At 45.5% G+C, this 20,532-nt stretch overlaps 1 protein-coding gene across 1 annotated transcript in view; it reads left to right on the plus strand.

Moving 5' to 3' along the window:
• Nucleotides 1-19,812, plus strand: part of ICA1L (islet cell autoantigen 1 like) — a 427,480-nt gene extending 407,668 nt beyond the window's left edge. Inside the window, exons 11-13 of the mRNA XM_067548883.1 lie at nucleotides 8,851-9,105; nucleotides 10,880-10,978; nucleotides 19,619-19,812. Of these exons, the coding sequence (XP_067404984.1) occupies nucleotides 8,851-9,105; nucleotides 10,880-10,978; nucleotides 19,619-19,734 (470 nt within the window). The 3' untranslated portion in view covers nucleotides 19,735-19,812. The remainder of the gene's footprint in view (nucleotides 1-8,850; nucleotides 9,106-10,879; nucleotides 10,979-19,618) is intronic.
• Nucleotides 19,813-20,532: the final 720 nt, after the last annotated feature.

The raw sequence follows: 20,532 nt of genomic DNA on the forward strand, positions 1-20,532 counted from the left end.
TATAAACCACATATGTCGTATAAATCTTTATATAGAGCTCTTTCTAAAACTGTACCAGAAGGCCCTAAACTAATAGCTTCTGTAGATCAATCTAAATTGTTTCTGTTAAATAGCTGTGTAGATTACATATTGGTACTCCATCTTTAAAAATAAAGCTGCCACTCTTACTGGAGGGAAAACTACTACTTTTGCAAGCAACAAAAACAATGTTTTTCACTCCACTCAAACATTTCCTTTTAAAACATTTGTTTTAAAATAAATATAAGGGGTGCACGCTTTACTCCAAAAATGAAATCCACTTTGGGGGATAAAGGTGTGGAGGAATAGAGGAGTAATACAACACCCATTGTATTACATGGGCCTCTGGGTAGAGCTGTCGGGAAAGGCCATGGACAGAGAGGATACACAGTAAGGACCCTGGAAAAATAGGCAAAACAACGTGTTTTCCCTAATCTCATTCCTGGAAAGGGCTGAACTATATTTGCTGAAACTTTCCCAAAACACTCAAGCCGAGGTAGACATCCGACCAGGGAAATTTCAGTCTGGAAAGATAACGTTTTGCAAAATTATAAGCAATTGAAAACAATCTTACAATGAGAAGTATGGAACTACCTGCAAACCTCCTTCCCCTCCCCCCCCATAATAATTGGTTTTTGTTTATTTTTAAAATAAATATAAGGTGCTTCTTAAAGAGGTGAACACTCTCTTTTCCAAAGAGTGAAATACACCTTGGTGTAGGGTGAGGGGTGAATAGAGGAAAAATATCTATGTTTGCCTAATATTTAAAAAAAGAACAAAACTGATGGGTACAGAGGATATTGCAAACAGTGGAGCCTAAAAATCAAATCTGTCAATGTCCTTTTTAAGGAATACTATGAAGATGTAAACAAGCATATTAAATGTGAATAGGATTTTTTCCAAGCAGTATATGGGCCCAAGACTGGCAGGTAAGGGTACATATAGCAGCAAGTCTGACCTAATCTCTAGCCCTTGCAAACCTCCTCTGCATTTAGTGAAGCTGTTTTAAAAGGCCCAGCCCTACTGTCTCTGAAGCATTGTCTACACATGAAACAGCCCCAATTTAGCTATCTCTGGAGCTGCACCAGCGAGGTGACTCCTAAGTGTAGGCAAGGGCAAACCAGCCTTAGGATGGATTTTGCTAATCATGGTTTACACCACCCCTGATTTGTACAATGGGTGCAAACTTGAGCTTGTCTTTGTATGCACGTGCTGGAAAACTGCTCAGAGAATTGGGTCAACATCACTGTATTTACACAGTTTGTTGAATCAGGTCAATTCTGGAGTGTAGAAAGAGGCTTAGGAAGTTCCTGCTTTTTCAGCCAAATAAAGAAGCTACTTTCCACTGACCTACTGCATTCACTTTAAAGTTTCTCAAGAGAGACAATTAAGGCAACTAAATAGTCATAGGGAGAAAAGTAAAGTTCTGTCATGGATTAGAAACTAAGAAATAGAAAATTAAATAGGAATGAATGGTAAATTCTCAACATGAAAGTAGGTTAATAGTGGTTAATAGTAGGTTAATAACTCAAGGGTTCCTTATGGTTAAATATAGTGTTAAATATATTTACTTATAATCTGGAAAAGGGAATAGAGAGTGAAGGTCAACAATTGCAGAGGACAATTATGTAGGTTAATCAAAACAAGAAGGACTCAGGAATTTTAGAGGGACCTAATAAAGTTAGTTAACTGGGCAACACTGTGGCAGAAAAATTCAGCATAGATAAAGAATGCACAGTGGAAAATGGCCAAGCCAAATTTCAAAGTTCTTATGCACACAGAATACCCTTTCTGATACAGAAAAAAAAGTTTTTGGAAAAGAAGGCTTGAATATTTATTTTAAAACCAAGACTCTCTAAATCTCTTCCTAAAGGCCCACAATTCTTCAGGCTGCTTATTCAAACAAGTTTATAATACAAAGTAAACACACATTCTGCAGAAATCATTTGGGGAGCCTAGCAGTGACAACTTTCTTAGGAGACTACCTGCATTTTACATGCTTTTGAGTAGTAGGTGTAGTTGTTTTGCCTCCTTCTTCTGCATCCTATATTTCTACCTCTCAGAGAAGTATTACATCCTTTCATTAGGGAAATTGGGTTGTATAGTGATTCAGCTGCTCATGTTTCTTTTTCGCTTAGCGTCCCCATGGGTGCTCCACTGTAGGTGTGCCTGTGCTGCTGATCAGAGAACTTTGGTAGCAGTGTCCATTCAGCCCACATGTGCACTGTCCCTCCTCATGCTCTGCCACGAGGGCTAGCCAGCATTGCATGGGCAAATCCTCCCTTAGTTCCTTCTCATTCACCCCTGGCTTGAGACAGAGCTATTAGCTGTCAGTTTGTCAGATTGTTAACTCTATTATTCAAACTTAAATAATTACTAATCTCTCTTTGTTAGTTTAAAGTTTCCTTTGATTTTCTTAAAAAAGAAAATTTTTATCTAATCCTTCCCCTATCTCCAAGGACTACCTTGGTATGGGGGGTGCCTCTCCTATACAGAGGCCATCCCTGTAGCGGACAGACATTCTTGTTGTGTCCATTGCCTCGGAGAAAACCACTTTCCTCAGAAGTGTAATTTTTGTCAGCAGCTGAATTAACAATCTCAAAAGGACAGAGAGCTTAGACTTAAACGTCTTCTAATGGAGGCAGCTCTCCAATCTCCTTCAGATCTGCACCAAGATTCACCCAGAAGATGGGAATCTTTACCACAGCCCTCCATAACCAAAGGTGGTGAACCTAAAGCCATGAGACACTCACATAAGCCTTCAAAAAAGAGAGCTGAGAGTCCCCAGAGCAAGCCCCAAACTAGCCAGAAAAGATCTCTGGCATGTTCTGTATCGACAGCAATTAAACCATCCAAATGCGGTACCCAGAGCTCACACAGTACCATCCCAGCCAAGGCCAGATTTACACCTTATGCACTCCTAGGCTCAGCATCTTCAGGACCCCCCACCCCCGGCCTACAACTGACCTTCATGTTTTCCATGCTGGGAAGGGAGACAGGGGAGAGAGGGGCTGGCCGGACCAGCTCTAGGAAGGGGGAGGAACTGGGGCAACTATTCAGCCAGCTCTGGATGGGGGGGAATATGCTCACACTTGGGCTCTGGCTTCTGGCCTGGCCACAGGGCAGGGCTCAGGGGGAAAAGGAGAAGCAGGGGGCAGAGCCAGAGTTCCAGCACTCGTGCGGGGCCTCCCCAAATTGGCCAGGGCCCCTGGGCACAGACCCCATTAGCCCATGCGGTAATCAGCCATTGTTCAGGTGCTCCTAGAATACTGGTGCCCCTAGGCACGTGCCTATTGTGCCTAACTGAAAATCCATCTCTGGTCCCAATGGAACATGTTGATATGCCTAAACACCTGATGGGCACAGGCACTGAAGCAACGGTACCAAATGGGGAGAGATAAGGACAGAGACCATGCTTTGGGGGAGACTCCCTTGGCACAGGCAACAGTCTTGGTACCATCAACGATATGCCAAACAATGTCAAAGCATTTAACCTGGCCCACATCACCAACCCAATCAGTACCATCTTCTCGGTACCAGCAGCTACCAGGAGTTCAGATACTCAAGAGACCTTATGGTATCTGATGTACCTAAGTCTCCACTACTCAGTACTGGGGCTCCAGTACCAACTCTATCCCAAACTCAGGAGTATCTACCAGTATCATGCCATGCACCTCCATTCTCCAGTGGAGAATCAGATAGTGAGCAGAATGAGGTTGCCTCCCATCGCTCCTTTCATGCACCTTATAGTGCCCATTACCACTCTGGGCCTTCATAGTCGTACCGACCACCAGACCCTCAACCACCTAGTACAAACAACCATGATGCCAGTCACTGGGACCCTTTCTGCCATCCCAGTGGCCTTACTGGGACTCATTGGAGGCTTATAAACATCATGCCTCCCAAACACCTAGCGTGACCCACCATGAATCAGTGAGGTGTCTATCATCAGCTTCTGCATCCAGATCCTCTGAACCTCCCAAAGAGATTAGGGAGGAACAGGAGGCTGACCTCAATGAAGCAGGCACACCATTAACCAATATCTCGTCCTCTTCACCAGATAAGGCAGTGATGCCCCCCTCCACGATCTCTAGCAGATGACTTTAAACTCTTTCAAGACCCAGCAAAGAGGGTGGCAGACACTCTTCAATTACCCCTACAGGAGGTAAAAGAATCACACCCTAAACTGATAGACATTTTGCACTCCTCTTTTTCATCCAGAGTAGCCCTGCCCATCAACGAGGCTTTTTTGGATACAGCCAAGCTTTTATGGCAGACCCTGGCATCAGGCACCTGAACCTGTAAGTGAGCTGATAAGAAATACTATATCCCAGCCAAAAATACAGAATTTCTTTTCTCCCTAATTTAATCGTTGTGGATGCGGTGAACTCCAGAGGTCATGAGCACCAGGTGAAGTCAACCCCTTACAATAGGGATTGGAAATGCCTTGACCTATTTGGAAGAAAGGCTTATTCTTCATCCACACTGTAATTCTGCATCGCAAATTACCAAGTGCTAACAGCAAAATAAGACTACTTTAATTATTCCAAACTCAATTTGTTTATTGATCAGCTTCTGGAATCACAAAGATTCATTTAGGGGTATTATCAATAAAGGGCAACTGGTGGCCAAGACAGCACTTAAATCAGTGCTCGATGCAGCTGATACCATGGCACGATTTATCTCCTCAACAATCATGATGCAACGAGCCTCTTGGGTACATTTATCTGGCTTCCCTAAGGAAGTACAGACAACTATGGAGGACCTTCCCTTCGAAGGCACCAAATTGTTCACATGGTCAAAGATTCCAGGGCTACCCTTCAGTCACTGGGAATTTATACACCTGGCCAGAAGAGAAAATACAGTCCTCAACCCTGACTTAAATCACATACTGCTCACTATCAATCCCAATGCTTTTATGAGCCACAAAAGAAAAAAATCCAGATGATCAAAGCACAAACTGTTGGCCCCACAACCTTCTACTTCAAAACATCAATTGTGACAGATTGGTTGGGGTGCCAACAGACCCCTCCCTCCAATGCCACCTGACGCTGACCAATCCTTTGCATCCGTTTGGATGCTGTCTTGCTCGGTTCCACAGCACCTGGGAACAGATAACATCCAACAAATGGGTGCTAGAAATCATCTGCAATGGGTATCCCATCCATTTTACCTCCCTGCCCCTCCAACATCCTTCCCTGTTCCTCTTCAGGTACCCTTCTCACGAAAGTCTGTTGTTACAAGAGATAGATCACCTCCTACATGTTGGAGCCATAGAACCAGTACCCCAGCAAGTACAAGGCACAGGTTTTTACTCCCATTACTTCCTAATACCCAAGAAAAAGGAGGACTGAGACCCATACTGGACCTCAGAGCACTCACAAGTTCGTCAAGCCTCAAAAATTAAAGATGGTCACTCTAGCAGCAAGTATGCCAGCTTGGAAAAGGGAAACTGATTTTCGGCCCTTGACCTTCAGGATGCTTATTTCCAAATTACAATCTTACTTCCCACAGAGGGTTCCTCAGATTTACTCTAGGACAGGACCACTATCAGTACAGAATACTCCCCTTCAGGCTATAATCAGCTCCCAGAATATTCTCCAAGATCCTCTCTGCAGTGGCAGTTCAGCTTCGTTCCCAGGGGATTATGATCTACCCCTATCTGGATGACTGCTTCCTCAGGGCTCATTTCTTTGACGAAGCTCTACAGATTATCCACATGACTACGGATTTATTCAGGAGCCTGGGCCTAAAAAAAAAATCTAAAAATTGATATTAACTCAAGTACAGAGATTAGAGTTCATAGGAGCCAATTTCAACTCTGAGTGATAGCGTTCGTCCCATAACACAGATTCCTCAATCTATCCATGCTGAGAAAGGCAGTGCAAACCAGTCCTTAAATATCAGTCAGACACTGCCTTCAACTGCTAGGGCGCATGACTGTGGGCACATCTGTGATAGCTCATGCCAAACTTCACATGAGGTGTCTCTAGTCATGAGTCAGCTCGGTTGACAGGACAGAGACTGCTTAGACAAGCCCCTATTGTTACCCACCAAGGTCAAAGAATCATTGATCTGGTGGAAGGAGCCAGCAAATATCTGCACGGGGATCCCATTCACACAGCCCTCTCAGTCACTGCTCATCACCCCAGACACATCCCTCATAAGATGGGAAGCACATCTCAACAATGTCACAACACAAAGCAAGTGGTCACCCATGGAGGTGTGTCTTCATATCAACCTCTTCAAACTCAGGAACGCGTGTGCTCACTTCCTTCCACTGATCAGAGGTACACACACAAGAGTCATGACAGACATCCCACTGTATTACATAAATAGCCAGGTTGGCGCCAGATACCCTCTCTTTGTGCGGAAGCACTGAAGCTATGGAACTGGTGCATTTCCCACATTACGATATCAGCAGACTATGTACCAGGAGTGCAGAACATGACAGCTGACAGTCTCAGACACAAGTTTCCACAAGACTACAAATGGGAGATGAACTCTGCCATACTCCACAACATATTCAGACAGTGGGGAACATCGGCAATAGATTTGTTCGCCATTTACCTGAACAAGAAATGCCTGCGCTACTGCTACAGGGTAGGCCTCTGATAGCACTTTTGAGGGGGCACACTCCTTCTCTCATGGGACAAGGGCCTTCTATACGCCTTTCCCCCATTTCCTCTATTGTTGAAAGTCCTGTTCAAAAAGAAAGAGAGAGAGCATATGTTATACTGATTGCTCCCACCTGGCCAAGACAGACATGGTCCCCTTACCTGTCACAGCTGGTGATATGTCCATCGATCCCTCTTCATCCCACTCCATATCTTCCCTTACAGATTGAAGGCCGCACTCTCCACCCCAAACCATGGAGGCTCTGACTCAGGGCATGGCTCTTTCATGGTTCCAACACATAGAAAGATCCTGCTTTGATGAGGTATGGGAAGTGTTACTACACAGTAGGAAATTGGCTACCTCTCATACTTATGTGCAAAGTGGACTAGGTTTCATGTTTGGTGCAATTCCAAGCAAATGTCTCCAACATCTGGTTCTCTCTCAATGGTCCTAGGATATATACCAACTCTCAGTAAGTCAGGACTATTCCTTAGTTCACTCAAGTTTCACCTAGCGGCCCTAGCAGCCTTCCGTAAACAAATGGAGGGATACTCAATACTCTCACCCCCCACTGTAAAGCAATTCCTCGAGTGAACCTTTTTCCCCAATTCAGATTTACTGCCCCATCATAGGACCTAAATTTAGTACTAAAGAGCCTGGCTGCTGCCTTTTGAACTCATTGCCACTTGTTCAATCTCACACCTGTCTATGAAGACAGCGTTCCTAGTGGCAATCACCTTGATGAGGAGAACAAGGGAGATAGCGGCACTAATGGCAAATCCCACTTTGTACAGTATTCTTTCCGGACAAGGTTACTCTCAGACTGCACCTGAAGTTCATCCCCAAGGTGACCTTGTTTTTTCACCTAAACCAACTGATTCACCTCCCGACCTTTTACACTGTTATCACAGTGAGGCTATACTGCACACACCGGATGTTAGGAGAGCCCTGACCTTTAGTTGGACAGGATAAAGGTCTTTAGGAAATCTGAAGCTTTTCCTCTACATTGCGGAAAGGTCTAAAAGCCCAGCGATATCGGCTCAGAGACTTTCCAAATGGATCGCAAACTTTATCAAACAGTGCTATCAGGTTTGCAGCATAGTACCTCCATCCGGTATCCACATGCACTGCACAAGGTCAGTTTCCTCCTCTCTCACCTTCCTCAAGAATGTCCCTATCTCAGAAATTTGCAGGGCAGTAACCTGGGCATCTGTGCATACCTTTGCAAAACACTATGCGATCACTGGGGAATCTGCTTCTGATGCCATCTTCGGCTCCATAGCATTATCATCTGTACCAGACTCCACTCTAAAGCCCCAGCTTCCTGTTCAGGATACTGCTCAGGAGTCACCTACAGTGGAGCACTCATATGGACACTACTTGAAGAAGAGAAAGTTACCTTGTGTAATAACGATGGTTCTTCGAGATGGGTTCTCTTATGAGTGCGGCACGACCCACCCTCCTCCCCTCTACTTTGGAGTTCTTGTTAGAGACTCTGCAGTAGAGAAGAAAGTGAGGAGAGTTCACCCACACAACATTGGTTAGCCTTGTGGCACAGCATGAGGCGGGACAGTGCATGTGGGGGCTGAACAGACACTGCAACCAAAGTTCTCCAATCAGCTGCATGGGGACACAAGTTCATCTACAATGGAGCTCCTATAGGGACACACATCTCAAAGAACCATTGTTACTGCACAAGGTGAGTAACTTTCTCTTACAATAAACTCCTGTTTTAAAATAACCAACATTGTCTTCTACTACACATTTTTAGGATTTACATCAATTTTCAAGATTACCCAATATGAAAATTTGACTTAAAATAAAGCTATATTTGCATCTTGTGATTGCAAATCAGTTTCCTATAAAATTAAACACCAGTTCTGCAATCTGATCCACATGGGCTGACCTTGTGGTGACCTGCTAACTTGAGTAAGACTACATGCAGATATGAGGGTCTCTTTGCAGGACTGAGGCCTAAATAAGGTACACGTTATCTTGTCTTCTAGGCAATATGAACTGATATTTTGGGCCAAATCCTGCTTTCAATAACAAGAATGTAAGTCAGAGTGAACTTATGGGTTACAGCACAGAATGTGATCCTTCATTTGATATTAAAAAAAAATAGCAGGAATTTAGTAGTCATATGGATTACAGTCTGTGCTATTATTTTCTCAAAAAATGCTCTTCCAACTTGTTTTTTTTTTCCTCCTTCAGTTTCAAGCAATCTAGCAGCAGATTCTTTGGAAGGAGATTTTGAGAAAGAGCTCTCATTCCTGGATAACGTGCTGAGTCCCTTTTCTTCAAGTGCTGGAGAGATCATCCAGGAATGTCAAAATGTGTTTGGGCATCCTCATACCAGTCTCCCTTCACAGAATCCTGCGACAGAGTTAGAACCTCTGGCTCGTTCATCTGGATTCCTACCTTCACAGCTCCTTGACCTTGGCCTTCATGCTACTGGAAACTTCAGTAGTAAGCATTTGTGAAGTACTCAAACTACAGATTTTTTAAAATCTTTATACAAAAGGCCAGATGCTGCTTCCACTTGACATTAATGGCAAAACTTCTATAGAATGATTGGGTGCAAAGGTATTAGGGACTAAAAAGAACTGTCTTGCAATAATGCTACTGCAGTACAAGTTGGGCAAATACTGCTGTCACGAATCTCAGAATATCAACTAGTTCAGTCAGGAAATCTGTAAATTATCACCCTTTCCAATAACAGACTTTTGCTTCCTTCCAAACACAGGGCTGGTTCACACTGACCGCGCGATTCAGCGGCAGTCGACGGGAGTTACGCAAACTACGCAGAGTAGTTTGTGTAACTGATGTCGACTGCTGAGCTTCCCTTCTGTGCACTGTTCACACTGCTGTTCCCGTCGACTCAGCGCAACGCTACTTGAGGGGGTGGACTTACTCAGTCGACTTCCTGATCGATTGAGCGGGTCTCACTGACTACTCAATCGATCCTGAAAGATCGATCTGGCGGTGGCGATTTTACTGCCGTCAGTGTAAACGTAGCCATAGTGTGCTTGCCTTCAGGCAGTTTATAGACATAATCAATATCTATTAATTCAGAGTTGGAAACGTAACTCTGTAATTAATTGAATTAGGACTTGATCTTCCAACCTTATGTGAGTAGCCCTCATTATGTCAATGGGACAGCTTGCATGAATAAGGATTATTTATGAGAGTAAGATTTGCACAATTAAGTCCTGAATTTTTGTCACATATACAATAGTGTTTTTGAAGCCAAAAAAATGAGAAAAAAATCTGCTAATTTGATGACATATGTGGCAAGAAAATCTCTACTGTCCTTGTTTTTGGTGACCAGACATTCTATCTATAAAATACGCAGTTTAGACATCTTAAATATTTATATTTTCTGGGTTTTATTTTTAGGCGTTTATAATATAGTGAAAAAATCAGATACGGACTTTGAACTGAATTGCTGAATCTGAGTTACCCTAGAATTTCCAATAAATCTAGAAAATTCCATTAATATATTGAGCCAAATTCTGTAGTCAGTTAGCTGACTACAGAAGTTAAAAAAAAGAAAAAAAAATAGATAAGTTCATAGAGGATAGGTCCATCAATGGCTATTAGCCAGTTAGCTGACTACAGAAGTTAAAAAAAGAAGTAGATAAGTTCATAGAGGATAGGTCCATCAATGCCTATTAGCCAGGAATGGCAGGGATTGCTGTTTGCCAGAAGCTTGGAATGGATAACGGGATGGATCACTTGATGATTACCTGTTCTGTTCATTCCCTCTGAAACACCTGGCATTGGCCATTTTTGGAAGACAGGATTGGGCTAGATGGATCATTGGTCTGATCCAGTATGGCCATTCTTATGTACATAAGTATAAATCTGGAATGCTTTCAGTTTATCTCTGTTTAGACCCATGTAACCAAGAACAGAAATAACAGGATTATATATACACTTAGGCAATATTAAGGATCAAATTGTAGCATGTTTGCAATTGTGGGACATCAAGAACCATCCTAAAGAGTGGGAGGGATTACTATTGATACAGTTAACATTTTGTAGGTGATTAATATTTTCTTAGGCTATCCAAGGCAAAAAGTCTGACTCCTATCAGCACTAGTGGAAGTTCATAGTTAATTGCATTTACCACAAAATAACCAGTGTACTGCGTCAGTTCTGTATGTTGCACTCAAATGATGTTTTACTCTATCTTCAGTATGCGGTTGTTGCTCTGTAATCCATTACTTTTTCCTTTAAGGCTGGACATCTCAGTCAGAATCTGTGTGGTCTCTTACTCACTCACTGCCTGGTAATCAGCCATTCCCTTCACACAGCACTCCAAAGATATCACCAATGTGTAAGTTATTTCTGTATCTTTGTAGTAGGTAGGCTTCTTCATAAGCAATGTTTCATGCTAACATTTTTGGCTTATTATTTCAATCGATATTTTGCTGGTGAGAGACAAGATAACTCTGAAAGTAGCGATGTGTTTATCCACATCTCTCACCACTGAGCACTTAAAATAGAAACAGGAAAATTATTTTAGCACATGGATCTGTGAACACTATACTGCATTTTATTTCAAGGTTTGATGCTAGTATCTTAGCAACGTATCAATACCAGCTCGTATATGGTAGTACCAGTAACTATTGTAAACGCTTTCAAAGTAGAATTGGAATTTGGGGGACTGACTTGTAAAACAAGTACTATACCTTATTGGTCACATTTTCAGTAGTTTACTGGCTTTATCAACCAGTGTTTCACTGTCAGCAGATGTAGAGTCCAAAGTAACTTGGAGACCTGTGAGTTTATACAGCAACTGCAGTGCATGTGCTGGTGTATTCCAAATACGTTTCAATTTCATGTGTCTGCATGTTTCACTTGGCCTAGAGAATCAACATGCTGTATATAGTGAGAAGATTTAATCCAGCCAGAGAGCAAGAAGGGAACTTTCTTCAATAGAGAAAGGAATGATATTATTTTACTAGCGTTTTATTTGAAATTATATAAAAAACGGTTACTAACCTTCTGTAACGGTTGTTCTTTGAGATGTGTTCCTCGTCCATTCCAAGTAGGTGCTCGTGCTGCTTGCACAGTCCTCCGGAAAGTTTTCCCCCGTAGGGTTGGCTATGGAGCCCCCTGTAGTTGCGCTTCCCTTGTGCTCTATATAGGGCTTCGCTGACCCGACCCTTCTCGGTTCCTTCTTACTGGATAGTTCTGACTGTGGGGTCGGTGGGCAGGTTTTGGAATGGGCATGAGCAACACATCTCAAGGAACAACAGTTACAGAAGGTTAGTAACATTTTTTTCTTCTTCGAGTGCTTACTCATGTCGATTCCAAGTAGGTGACTCCCAAGCCATACCACAGGGGGAGGGATTGGAACTCAAACTCCCACAGACTGCAGAACTGCTCTTCTGAAGTGGCATCATTCCTTGCCTGCTGAGTAATAGCATAGTGCATTGTGAAGGTGTGAATCGAGGACCACGTTGCCAACTTGCAAATGTCCTGAATTGTCACCTGCACCAGAAATGCTGCAGAAGATGCTTGGGCTCTTGTGGAATGGGCCGTTAATGCCAGTGCTGGCACTTTCACCAGATCATAATGCTCCCTGATACATGAAGTGGTCCAAGATGAGATGTATTGAGACTAAATGGGTTTCCCCTTCATTCTATCAGCTGCTGCTACAAACAGCTGAGATGTCTTCCTGAAAGGCTTGGTCCTGTCAATGTAGAGGGCTAAAGCCCTTCTGACATCAAGAGAGTGCAGCCTACGTTCCCTACTATTAGCATGTGGCTTCGGGAAGAAAACCAAGAGGAAAATGTCCTGATTAGCATGGAAATGAGAGACCACCTTTGTCAGACAAGCTGCCTGAGGGTGAAGCTGGATCTTATCCTTGAAGAAAACCATGTACGGAGGCTCTGAAGTCAGTGTTTTGAGTTCGGATACCCTTCTGACCAATATTATGGCTACCAAAAAGGCCACCTTCCAGGATAAATAGAGGAGCAAACAAGACACAAGAGGTTCAAACCGGGGGGGTCTGTTAGCCTCGAGAGGACATGGTTGAGGTCCCATTGGGCCACTGACGATCATGTTGGTGGGTATAGTCTGTCCAACCCTTTCAAGAACTGCTTAATCAGGGGGTTAGTGAAAAACAAGCAACCTGCCTCCCCAGAGTGGAATGCCAAAATGGCTGCCAAATGGACCTTAACTGAAGACCCCAATAAGCCTTGCTGCTTCAGATGGAGCAAATAGTCCAATATCGTCGGAACTGGCACTTTCAAAAGCAGGATACTCTTTGCTGCTGCCCACATCGAAAACCACTTCCACTTTGCTAGGTAGGTAGCCCTAGCGAAGGGTTTCCTACTACTAAGGAGAACCTCCCTGACCTGCTCTAAACACACTAGTTTCCTAGGGTTCAACCACGGAGGTTCCACGCCATGAGGTGCAGCACCTTGAGGTTGGGGGTGCCTCAGCGTGCCCTGGTCCTGAGTGAGCAGGTCTGGGGAAGAGGCAGAGTGATCGGCGTTTCCACTGAAAGATCGAGCAGCATTGTAAACCAGTGCTGACGGGGCCAACCCAGGGCTATTAGAATTACCATGGCCCTGTCCTGCTGGATCTTCACCAGCACCCTGTGGATAAGAGGGGTCAGTGGAAAGGTATAGAATAGCTGGTCTGTCCACGGAATGAGAAATGCATCTGCAAGGGACCTGGGGCTGTGCTTCTGAAAAGAACAAAAGTTCCTGCACTTCTTGTTGAGTTCTGTGACGAATAGGTCCACCTGAGGAATGCCCTACCTCTGGAAAACATTGGCCAACACATCCGGTCGAATCAGCCACGCGTGAGTGAGGAAGGACCTGCTGAGGTTGTCTGCCAATGCATTCTGGCACCCCAGAAGATATGATGCCACAAGGTGAATCAAACGAGCGATGCAGAATTCCCACAGACTGAGGGCTTCCTGGCACAGGGGAAAGTGCGCCCTGTTTGTTTATATAAAACATTGCTGTCACATTGTCCATCAGAACCGATATTACCTTGCCATTAGATAGTCCTGAAAAGCTTGGCATGCCAGACGTACAGCTCTTAGCTCCCTCACATTGATATGGAGCAGCAGGTCTGACTGGGTCCATAGGCCCTGTGACTTGATTGCCCAGATGGGCCATCCAACCCATGTCTGACGCATCTGTCACCAAACACAAAGATGGCTGGGGTGACAGGAAAGGGAATCCGGCACATACCCATTGAGGCTTGCACCAACAGTCCAGAGAAACTAGAACTCTGGGAGGCAGAGACACTACCTTGTCTATGGCATTATGTGCTGGGTGATATGCCATGGCTAACCAGGCCTGCAGTGGCCTCAGTCATAGCCTCGCATGCTGGACCACAAGTGCACGCCGCCATATGTCCAAGCAGTTTTAAGCAGTTCTGAGCTGTGGTGAGGGGATACTTTTTCAAGTCTTGTATCATGTCTCTTAGAGCCAGAAACCGAGCTTGAGGAAGGGACACCCTGACCTGTCCCAAGTCCAGCGCCACTCCAATGAATTCTATTCTCTGCATGGGAACCAGCGTTGATTTCTGCTCATTGATCATAAGACCCAGCCTGTCCAAGATGGCCCTTATCACCACGAGGTGCGCCTCCACCTGGGCCCTGGTGTGTCCCTTGACCAGCCAACATCAAGGTAGAGAAACATCTGAATCCTCTGCCTCCTCAAGAAGGCTGCTACTACCAAAAGGCATTTGATGAACACCCAGAGTGCCGCCGACAGACCGAAGGGCAGGACCGTGAACTGTAGATGCATCTGATTGACTACAAAGCGAAGAAACCCCTTTTCCCTCAGATTGTGAGGGACCTCCTCTGCTGCCCCTAACCTTAGAAGCAACTGCACTTCTTGAAGAAGCAGATGCTCGTGAGAGGGGTCCCTGAAGAGGGATGGGGATGGGTGGGAAGGAGGCAGCGAAGAAAACTGGAGCGAGAATCCCAATTTTACTGTGCGCAAGACCCACTGGTCAGACGTGATCTGGGACCATGCATGGTAAAATTGGGATAAATGGTTTAGGAACAAGGGACGGATTGGATCTGGGCCTGAGACTGGTGTGCCGTCCTTGGGCGCACCCTCAAAAGTTTTTCTTTGGGCCAAGGACTGCTGCTACTGGCCCTCATTCTGGCTGGAGGCATAGTGGGTATTCCTCCTGCCATTTCTTCCCCTTCTACGGCTGTAGTCCTGTCTTCTCTGGTAGAAGTGGGGCATGAGCTGCAGCTTGAACGGCTTCCTTTGTGGTGCCGGCATATGCAGATTTCAGGATGGCTCTTTAGTCCTTCAGGCTCTGTAGTTAAGAGTCCATCTGGGACAAAAATAAGAGCCGGTCCTTCAAATGGGAGATCCTGGATAGTTGTCCTGTTGGAGGCCTGAGGTCTGCAGCCAAGAGCTTCTCCTCATGGCCATCCCTGAAGACATAGCACAGGCCAGCGCATCCGCTGCGTCCAAAGCAGACTGGAGCAGAGTCCGGGAGACTGCCATGCCTTCTTTAACCATGGCTGTGAATTCGGACTTGGAATCCGGCTGCACTGAGTCCTTGAGCTTATCCATTGACACCCAGGAGTTGTAGGCATACCTACTTAGGATTGCCCGTTCATTCGCGATCCTAAGTTGGAGCCCCCCCCAGTGGAATATACCTTCCACCTGAAGAGCTCCAACTTTTTTGCATCGTTGGCCTTTGGCATGGGCCCTTGCTGTCCTTGCCGCTCTTTTTTGTTAGCAACAGCCATCACCAATGACCCTGGTGTGGGATGGGTATAAAAATGCTCATGTCCCTTAGATGGCAGAAAGTATTTCCTGTCCACCTTCTTAGCAGTACGGGGTAGAGAGGCAGAGGTCTGCCACAAGGTCTTTGTGGTCTCCCTAATGGTTTTAATCAGTGGAAAGGCGACCCTGGAAGGGCCCTCCAGAAGCAATATGTCCACCATGGGGTCCATGTCCTCCATCACCTCCTCAGCTTGGAGGCCCATGTTTTGAGTTATCCTGCACAGTAGCTCTTGGTGTGCCCTGCTGTCATCCGGGATGGAAGTTGGGGTAGCTCCCGCTACAGCCTCATCAGGGAACGAGGAAGAGGACTCCCTCAGAGGTACTGCAGATTCCTGCCCCTCAGCACCAGGTCATGCAGTGCCACCTCACTCCCCGCGGTGCCGGGCTCCTAGGGCTCGTCCAACTTGGTGCCCAGGTCCAAGACATCTCCAGCATCCGATGGGGTACTAGTTGAATGGGAAGGCCAGGGTCTGGATTATGAAGCAAAGGAACCTGTGTGACTGGGACCCTTGGGCCTGGTGGTACGCCCAGGGGGGTCCAGAATGGCCACTGTGACAGCATCGCCATTGGGGCAGCCACTGTGTTGAGGGGAGGGGCAGTCCCTCCGCCTTTTGCCTGCTCTGGTGCCGTCTTCTCCTAGATGTAACGGACTCTGCCTCCAAGTCCCAGGAGAGCCTCTTACTGTGCAGGGACCATGGTGGCATGGTGCTGGACGGTGCTATGGAGTGGTGTTGAGGGGAGCGGGACCTGGCCATCAGCACTGGTTTGCCCTTGGATGGCACCGGTCTTCTTTGATGCCGGGGCTTGCACCCGCTCTTGCCTAGGCTGGGCTGGCAGGGCTGTCTCTTCTATCAGCTCCCTCGCCGCCTCAAAAAGTCTCAGGAGTGGAGGGGAGTTACAAATCCTCCGCCAGTATCTCCCTCAGCAAAGACACCACAGGCGCCAAACTCAACGAACCCCTTCCCAGGGCCGGAGTCAGTGGTGCCACGCCTTGTGAGTCAGGGCTTAAGTGGCCCCGCACGGGTCTCACTTTGCCCACTTCTCTTCCCAACGATCTTGCTGTCGGTGAGCACCCCCTTTCTGACCTCTTCTTTTTGTGGGGCACTAGGGAATGGGAACGATGCCGCTGTGTCCCATGTATCGAGGCCTTTGGTGCAAGGAAGGTATGTTGGTGCTGTGGCTCCTTAGTAGAGTCCTTAGTATGTGGTCCTTTCTCTCTCCGATGCCAGAGCACTCTGCACCAAGGTATATTTGCTGGGACCTTGCGCCACTGAAGCATCCGTAGGACGAAGAGCCTCTTCCATCATTAGGAATTTAAGTCTTTGGCTTCTTTCCTTGTGGATCCTTGGACGAAAGCTCCTACAAATTTTACAACCCTCCCACAGGTACGATTCTCCCAGGCACTTAAGGCAGGAGGAGTGCAGGTCATCCCTGGGCATAGGCTTCTTGCAGGACCCGCACGGCTTGAAGCCAGGCATGCCCCAATCCCGGGGCGGGGAGAACTGGAACTACCTGCTAATTGGGAGTACTATCCTAAGCTATACTAACAACGACTAAATCTTAACTACTTTAACTATTTACAGGTACTTAACAGAGAGAACAATAAAAGCGGGAATCACTTGCGAAGCAAGAGAAACCAGTTGTTCCAGCGACCGTCACAGGTGGGAAGAAGGAGCTGAGGAGGGAAGGGTCGGTGGAGCCCTGTATAGAGTGCCATGGAGGCGCAACTCCAGGGGGCTCCACAGCCAACCCTATGTGTACTCTGGGGGAAAACTTTCCGGCAGACTGTGCATGTGGCGCACACACACCTACTTGGAATCGACATGAGCAAGCACTCGAAGAAGAACCAGTGTTTATCTTTTAAAAATGAAGTTACATTATATACAATGTATTTAATGTTCCAGTGTCTCACTAGATTTATCAAATCTATATAGATTTGATAAAAAAAATATATAAAATTTCCATGGTTGCATTTATATGCAAATGAAGTTTGCCTTTCAATGTAATACAATTTGAGAGGGAGCTGGATTCTACTCAATGTGCATCAACAAGACTGCTGACTAAAGGTATGTCTTCATTGCAGAAGTAATTCAGGTGGCAACCAGGTGTGAGCACCCTGGTTGGCCTATCCCAGCTCTGAGTGGCCACACTGCAAAGCCTTATGCATGTGTGTCTGCTTGACTGTGTGCACACTGGTACTGTGCTCATTCAGGTGAGAGACTAAGACTGTCCATCCTTCTGGGTATATGGGGGGAAATTGTGGGAGAGCATTGGAGAAATACAAGCATCTGAGTGGTTGAGCTTGCATTCACATTGGAAGCAGCACTCGAACTTTAGAGTATACTGAAGGATGGTTCAACCAGCCTGGGTTAAAGCAACACCACACTTAGATGAGATGCTTTCATGTGCGGACAGGAGCCAGATTAGCGGGAAATACCCAAATAAGAAGCACAGGAGTGTAACATGGTTTGACTCACCGCCTTGGCGCCTCCTGCTCACTATTTGGGGTATCAGCTGTCAGCTGGGCAGATGCCCCTCTCTGCAGTGTCTTGACCTTCAACTTTTCTCCGCTGGACCCTCCTTCTCGTGACTTGGCCCTCTGGCTGAGTCACAATCTGTGTTCCCCTCTTCTGGGGGATTCTGCAGTCTATTCTAGCCACTTCCCACTGTGGCTACTGCAGTCCTGCCACCACCCAAATGGCAACTGTGGGGCAGGGGGAACCCGGGCCCCCCACTACTCCAGGTCCCGGCCCAGGGACCCTGTGCATGTGGCAGCCTTCTGCTGCATCTTCCCCCAACTCCTCCGTGGATTTCCCTGGGCCACTTCCCCGGAATCCCAGTACCTTCAGGATGTTTAGCTATGCTGAGTCCCAGCATCCAGCCCCTGTTTTGTCCAGGGTGCCGACAGTCCTCCCTCTTTGAGTGCCTGGGAATCATTCTTATTGCTCTGCAGCTCCCTTTTTTACCAGCCTCCTGGGGCCTTAGTGGCCTGCCACGTAGCCCCTTCCTATTGACTACCTTTCATTCAGCCTCCCCAAGAGCCCTTTTAACTCTTTCCTGGCCAGTGTGGGGCAGGCATGCCACCACAAGAAGCTTGTACCCTTCTTTGCTTCCTTTTGATCCATAGGAAAGGTCCATTTCTTTCCTCCTATTTTTTAACTTCAGAATTAGCAAGTCTATCCTCCATGAAGTGTCTCCTTGGAAGACCTGAGAAATGGACGGGGAGCTTTCTTTACCCTTAACTGAAGAAAAAGGAGTGCTGAATCTTTAGCAGAGAGAGCTTTTCTCTCAACTGTATGAATAAGATATTATCCATTAACAAAAAACACCAGCAAAACCAGCAATACTTTAAGCTGTCTGATAAAATCCTTCCAATTGCTCAGTTCCCTGTGTTGTCATTATCCTACTGGTTCTTCAATTACCCATGAAGTCTTCCAGGAAAAATAGGGTAGAAAAGACCTGAATTTCTCTTGTAAAAAATAAGTAATGGGGTGGGGGTCGGGGGGGATGACCCAAAAACTCAAAAAAGTCTTTCAGACCTTCTTTGTACCTCAGAAGATGCCAAAAACATCACAAATCTATTTTCTCTCCCCCACTCTCTACATCCAAAAGAGCTAATGAGATACCCTAGTGTTGGGTAGCAGGACAGACCACTAAGAATCACTTGGCAGAGACACAAAACTGGACATATAATTTTTTTATATTTCAAGAAACGACAATAACATGAAGACTCTTGGAATATAGTATTTGACATTTGCCACAGTGACACACTCCAGTAATGTACTGCGTATGCTTAAGGGGCAGAGAAAAGGTTGGAGTGGATTGTATCTAAATTTTCAACTTTGCATTATGAAAGGTTTTTTGTGGAGGATACTAATTAATTTTTCTGTTTCACTAAGATATCAAACTTTTACAGTGCATTTTTTTAAAAATTAGGTGCTATTCCACAGGGTGCATGCAAGTTAAGCTTATAATGTATCTTCATTATCTTAATGAGTCGTTCTCATGTGCTAATTGAGCTAATAATTTAGTCCAATATCTATTGTCTTTGATTAAAGAGAACATATAGCAATTATCACATGTATTTAGTCAAATGAATTGGATAAGACCAACTTAAATATTTTATTACTTAAAAGATCTGGTTGGATCTAAGAGCAGTTCAACAAATAACAATTTCATTTGATTTTTTTTCCTAGCTGTGGAGAGCGGTAATCAAGATATGTCAACCTGGTTCAGTCTGTTTGCAGATCTGGATCCCCTTTCAAATCCAGATGCCATTGGGCGCTCAGATGATGAACTTCTTAATGCTTGATTCCAGTTACCCAATGGACAAACTCTTATATCTCACTACATTGGCCTTAAATATAGAACCTTACTTCCCCTTGCCTTTCTAGAGAGGATTTCGGATTCTAGTCCAGACACACAACATCGATACTGTCTGACAGTATGATTATAGTTAAGTCCCAAACTACAGAGAAAGTGTTAAGGGTGCTGTTGAGAGCATTAGAGGAAAGTCACTTTATCTTTGATGTCTTGGTTTTGTGACTATTTTCAATGTTATGTGAAAATGTGGAGAGCTGTTCTGGATCAGCACTGAAAAGGCTGAGTTAAGCAAGACAAAATTACAAGACAAGCAAAGCTAGATCAAACTAGTTATGTTTCTGCGTGCTCCCTTCCCTCCCCAAATGATTTCTCTTACATCAATGTGAAGATGTTAATTTCAAGAATATAATCCGCATAGTATCTTGGCTCTTGCACAGGACCCTCATTAATCTTCAGGAAGATTGCACATCTGGGGCCAGACTCTAATCTGGCCAATTTGTGCATGGGGTAGGACTAATGGGGAGTGGGCAGAGGTGGTTTTACATTATCTTTTTGACATCCTGGTCCTGGGGCAAGGCATGGGCCTATTGGGCTTCCATTTCAACTTTGAACAGCCTCAGGGCTGCTCTAAATTGCATTAAGCTGCCTGTGGCTCCAAAGGGCCAGACCACAGGAAAACTCCAGCCACATCCAGTTACTACAGGTCTGCTAGGCTGGGAAAGGCATAGAGCCACTACACTAGCTGTGTGAGAGCTGGAAGATCCCTAGGTAGTTGATTCAAGTGGCT

The sequence above is a fragment of the Emydura macquarii genome, unplaced genomic scaffold (genome assembly GCF_026122565.2).
Source record: "Emydura macquarii macquarii isolate MOO-44397 ecotype Brisbane River unplaced genomic scaffold, CSIRO-AGI_Emac_v2 contig_1253, whole genome shotgun sequence".
Classification (NCBI taxonomy): domain Eukaryota; kingdom Metazoa; phylum Chordata; order Testudines; family Chelidae; genus Emydura; species Emydura macquarii.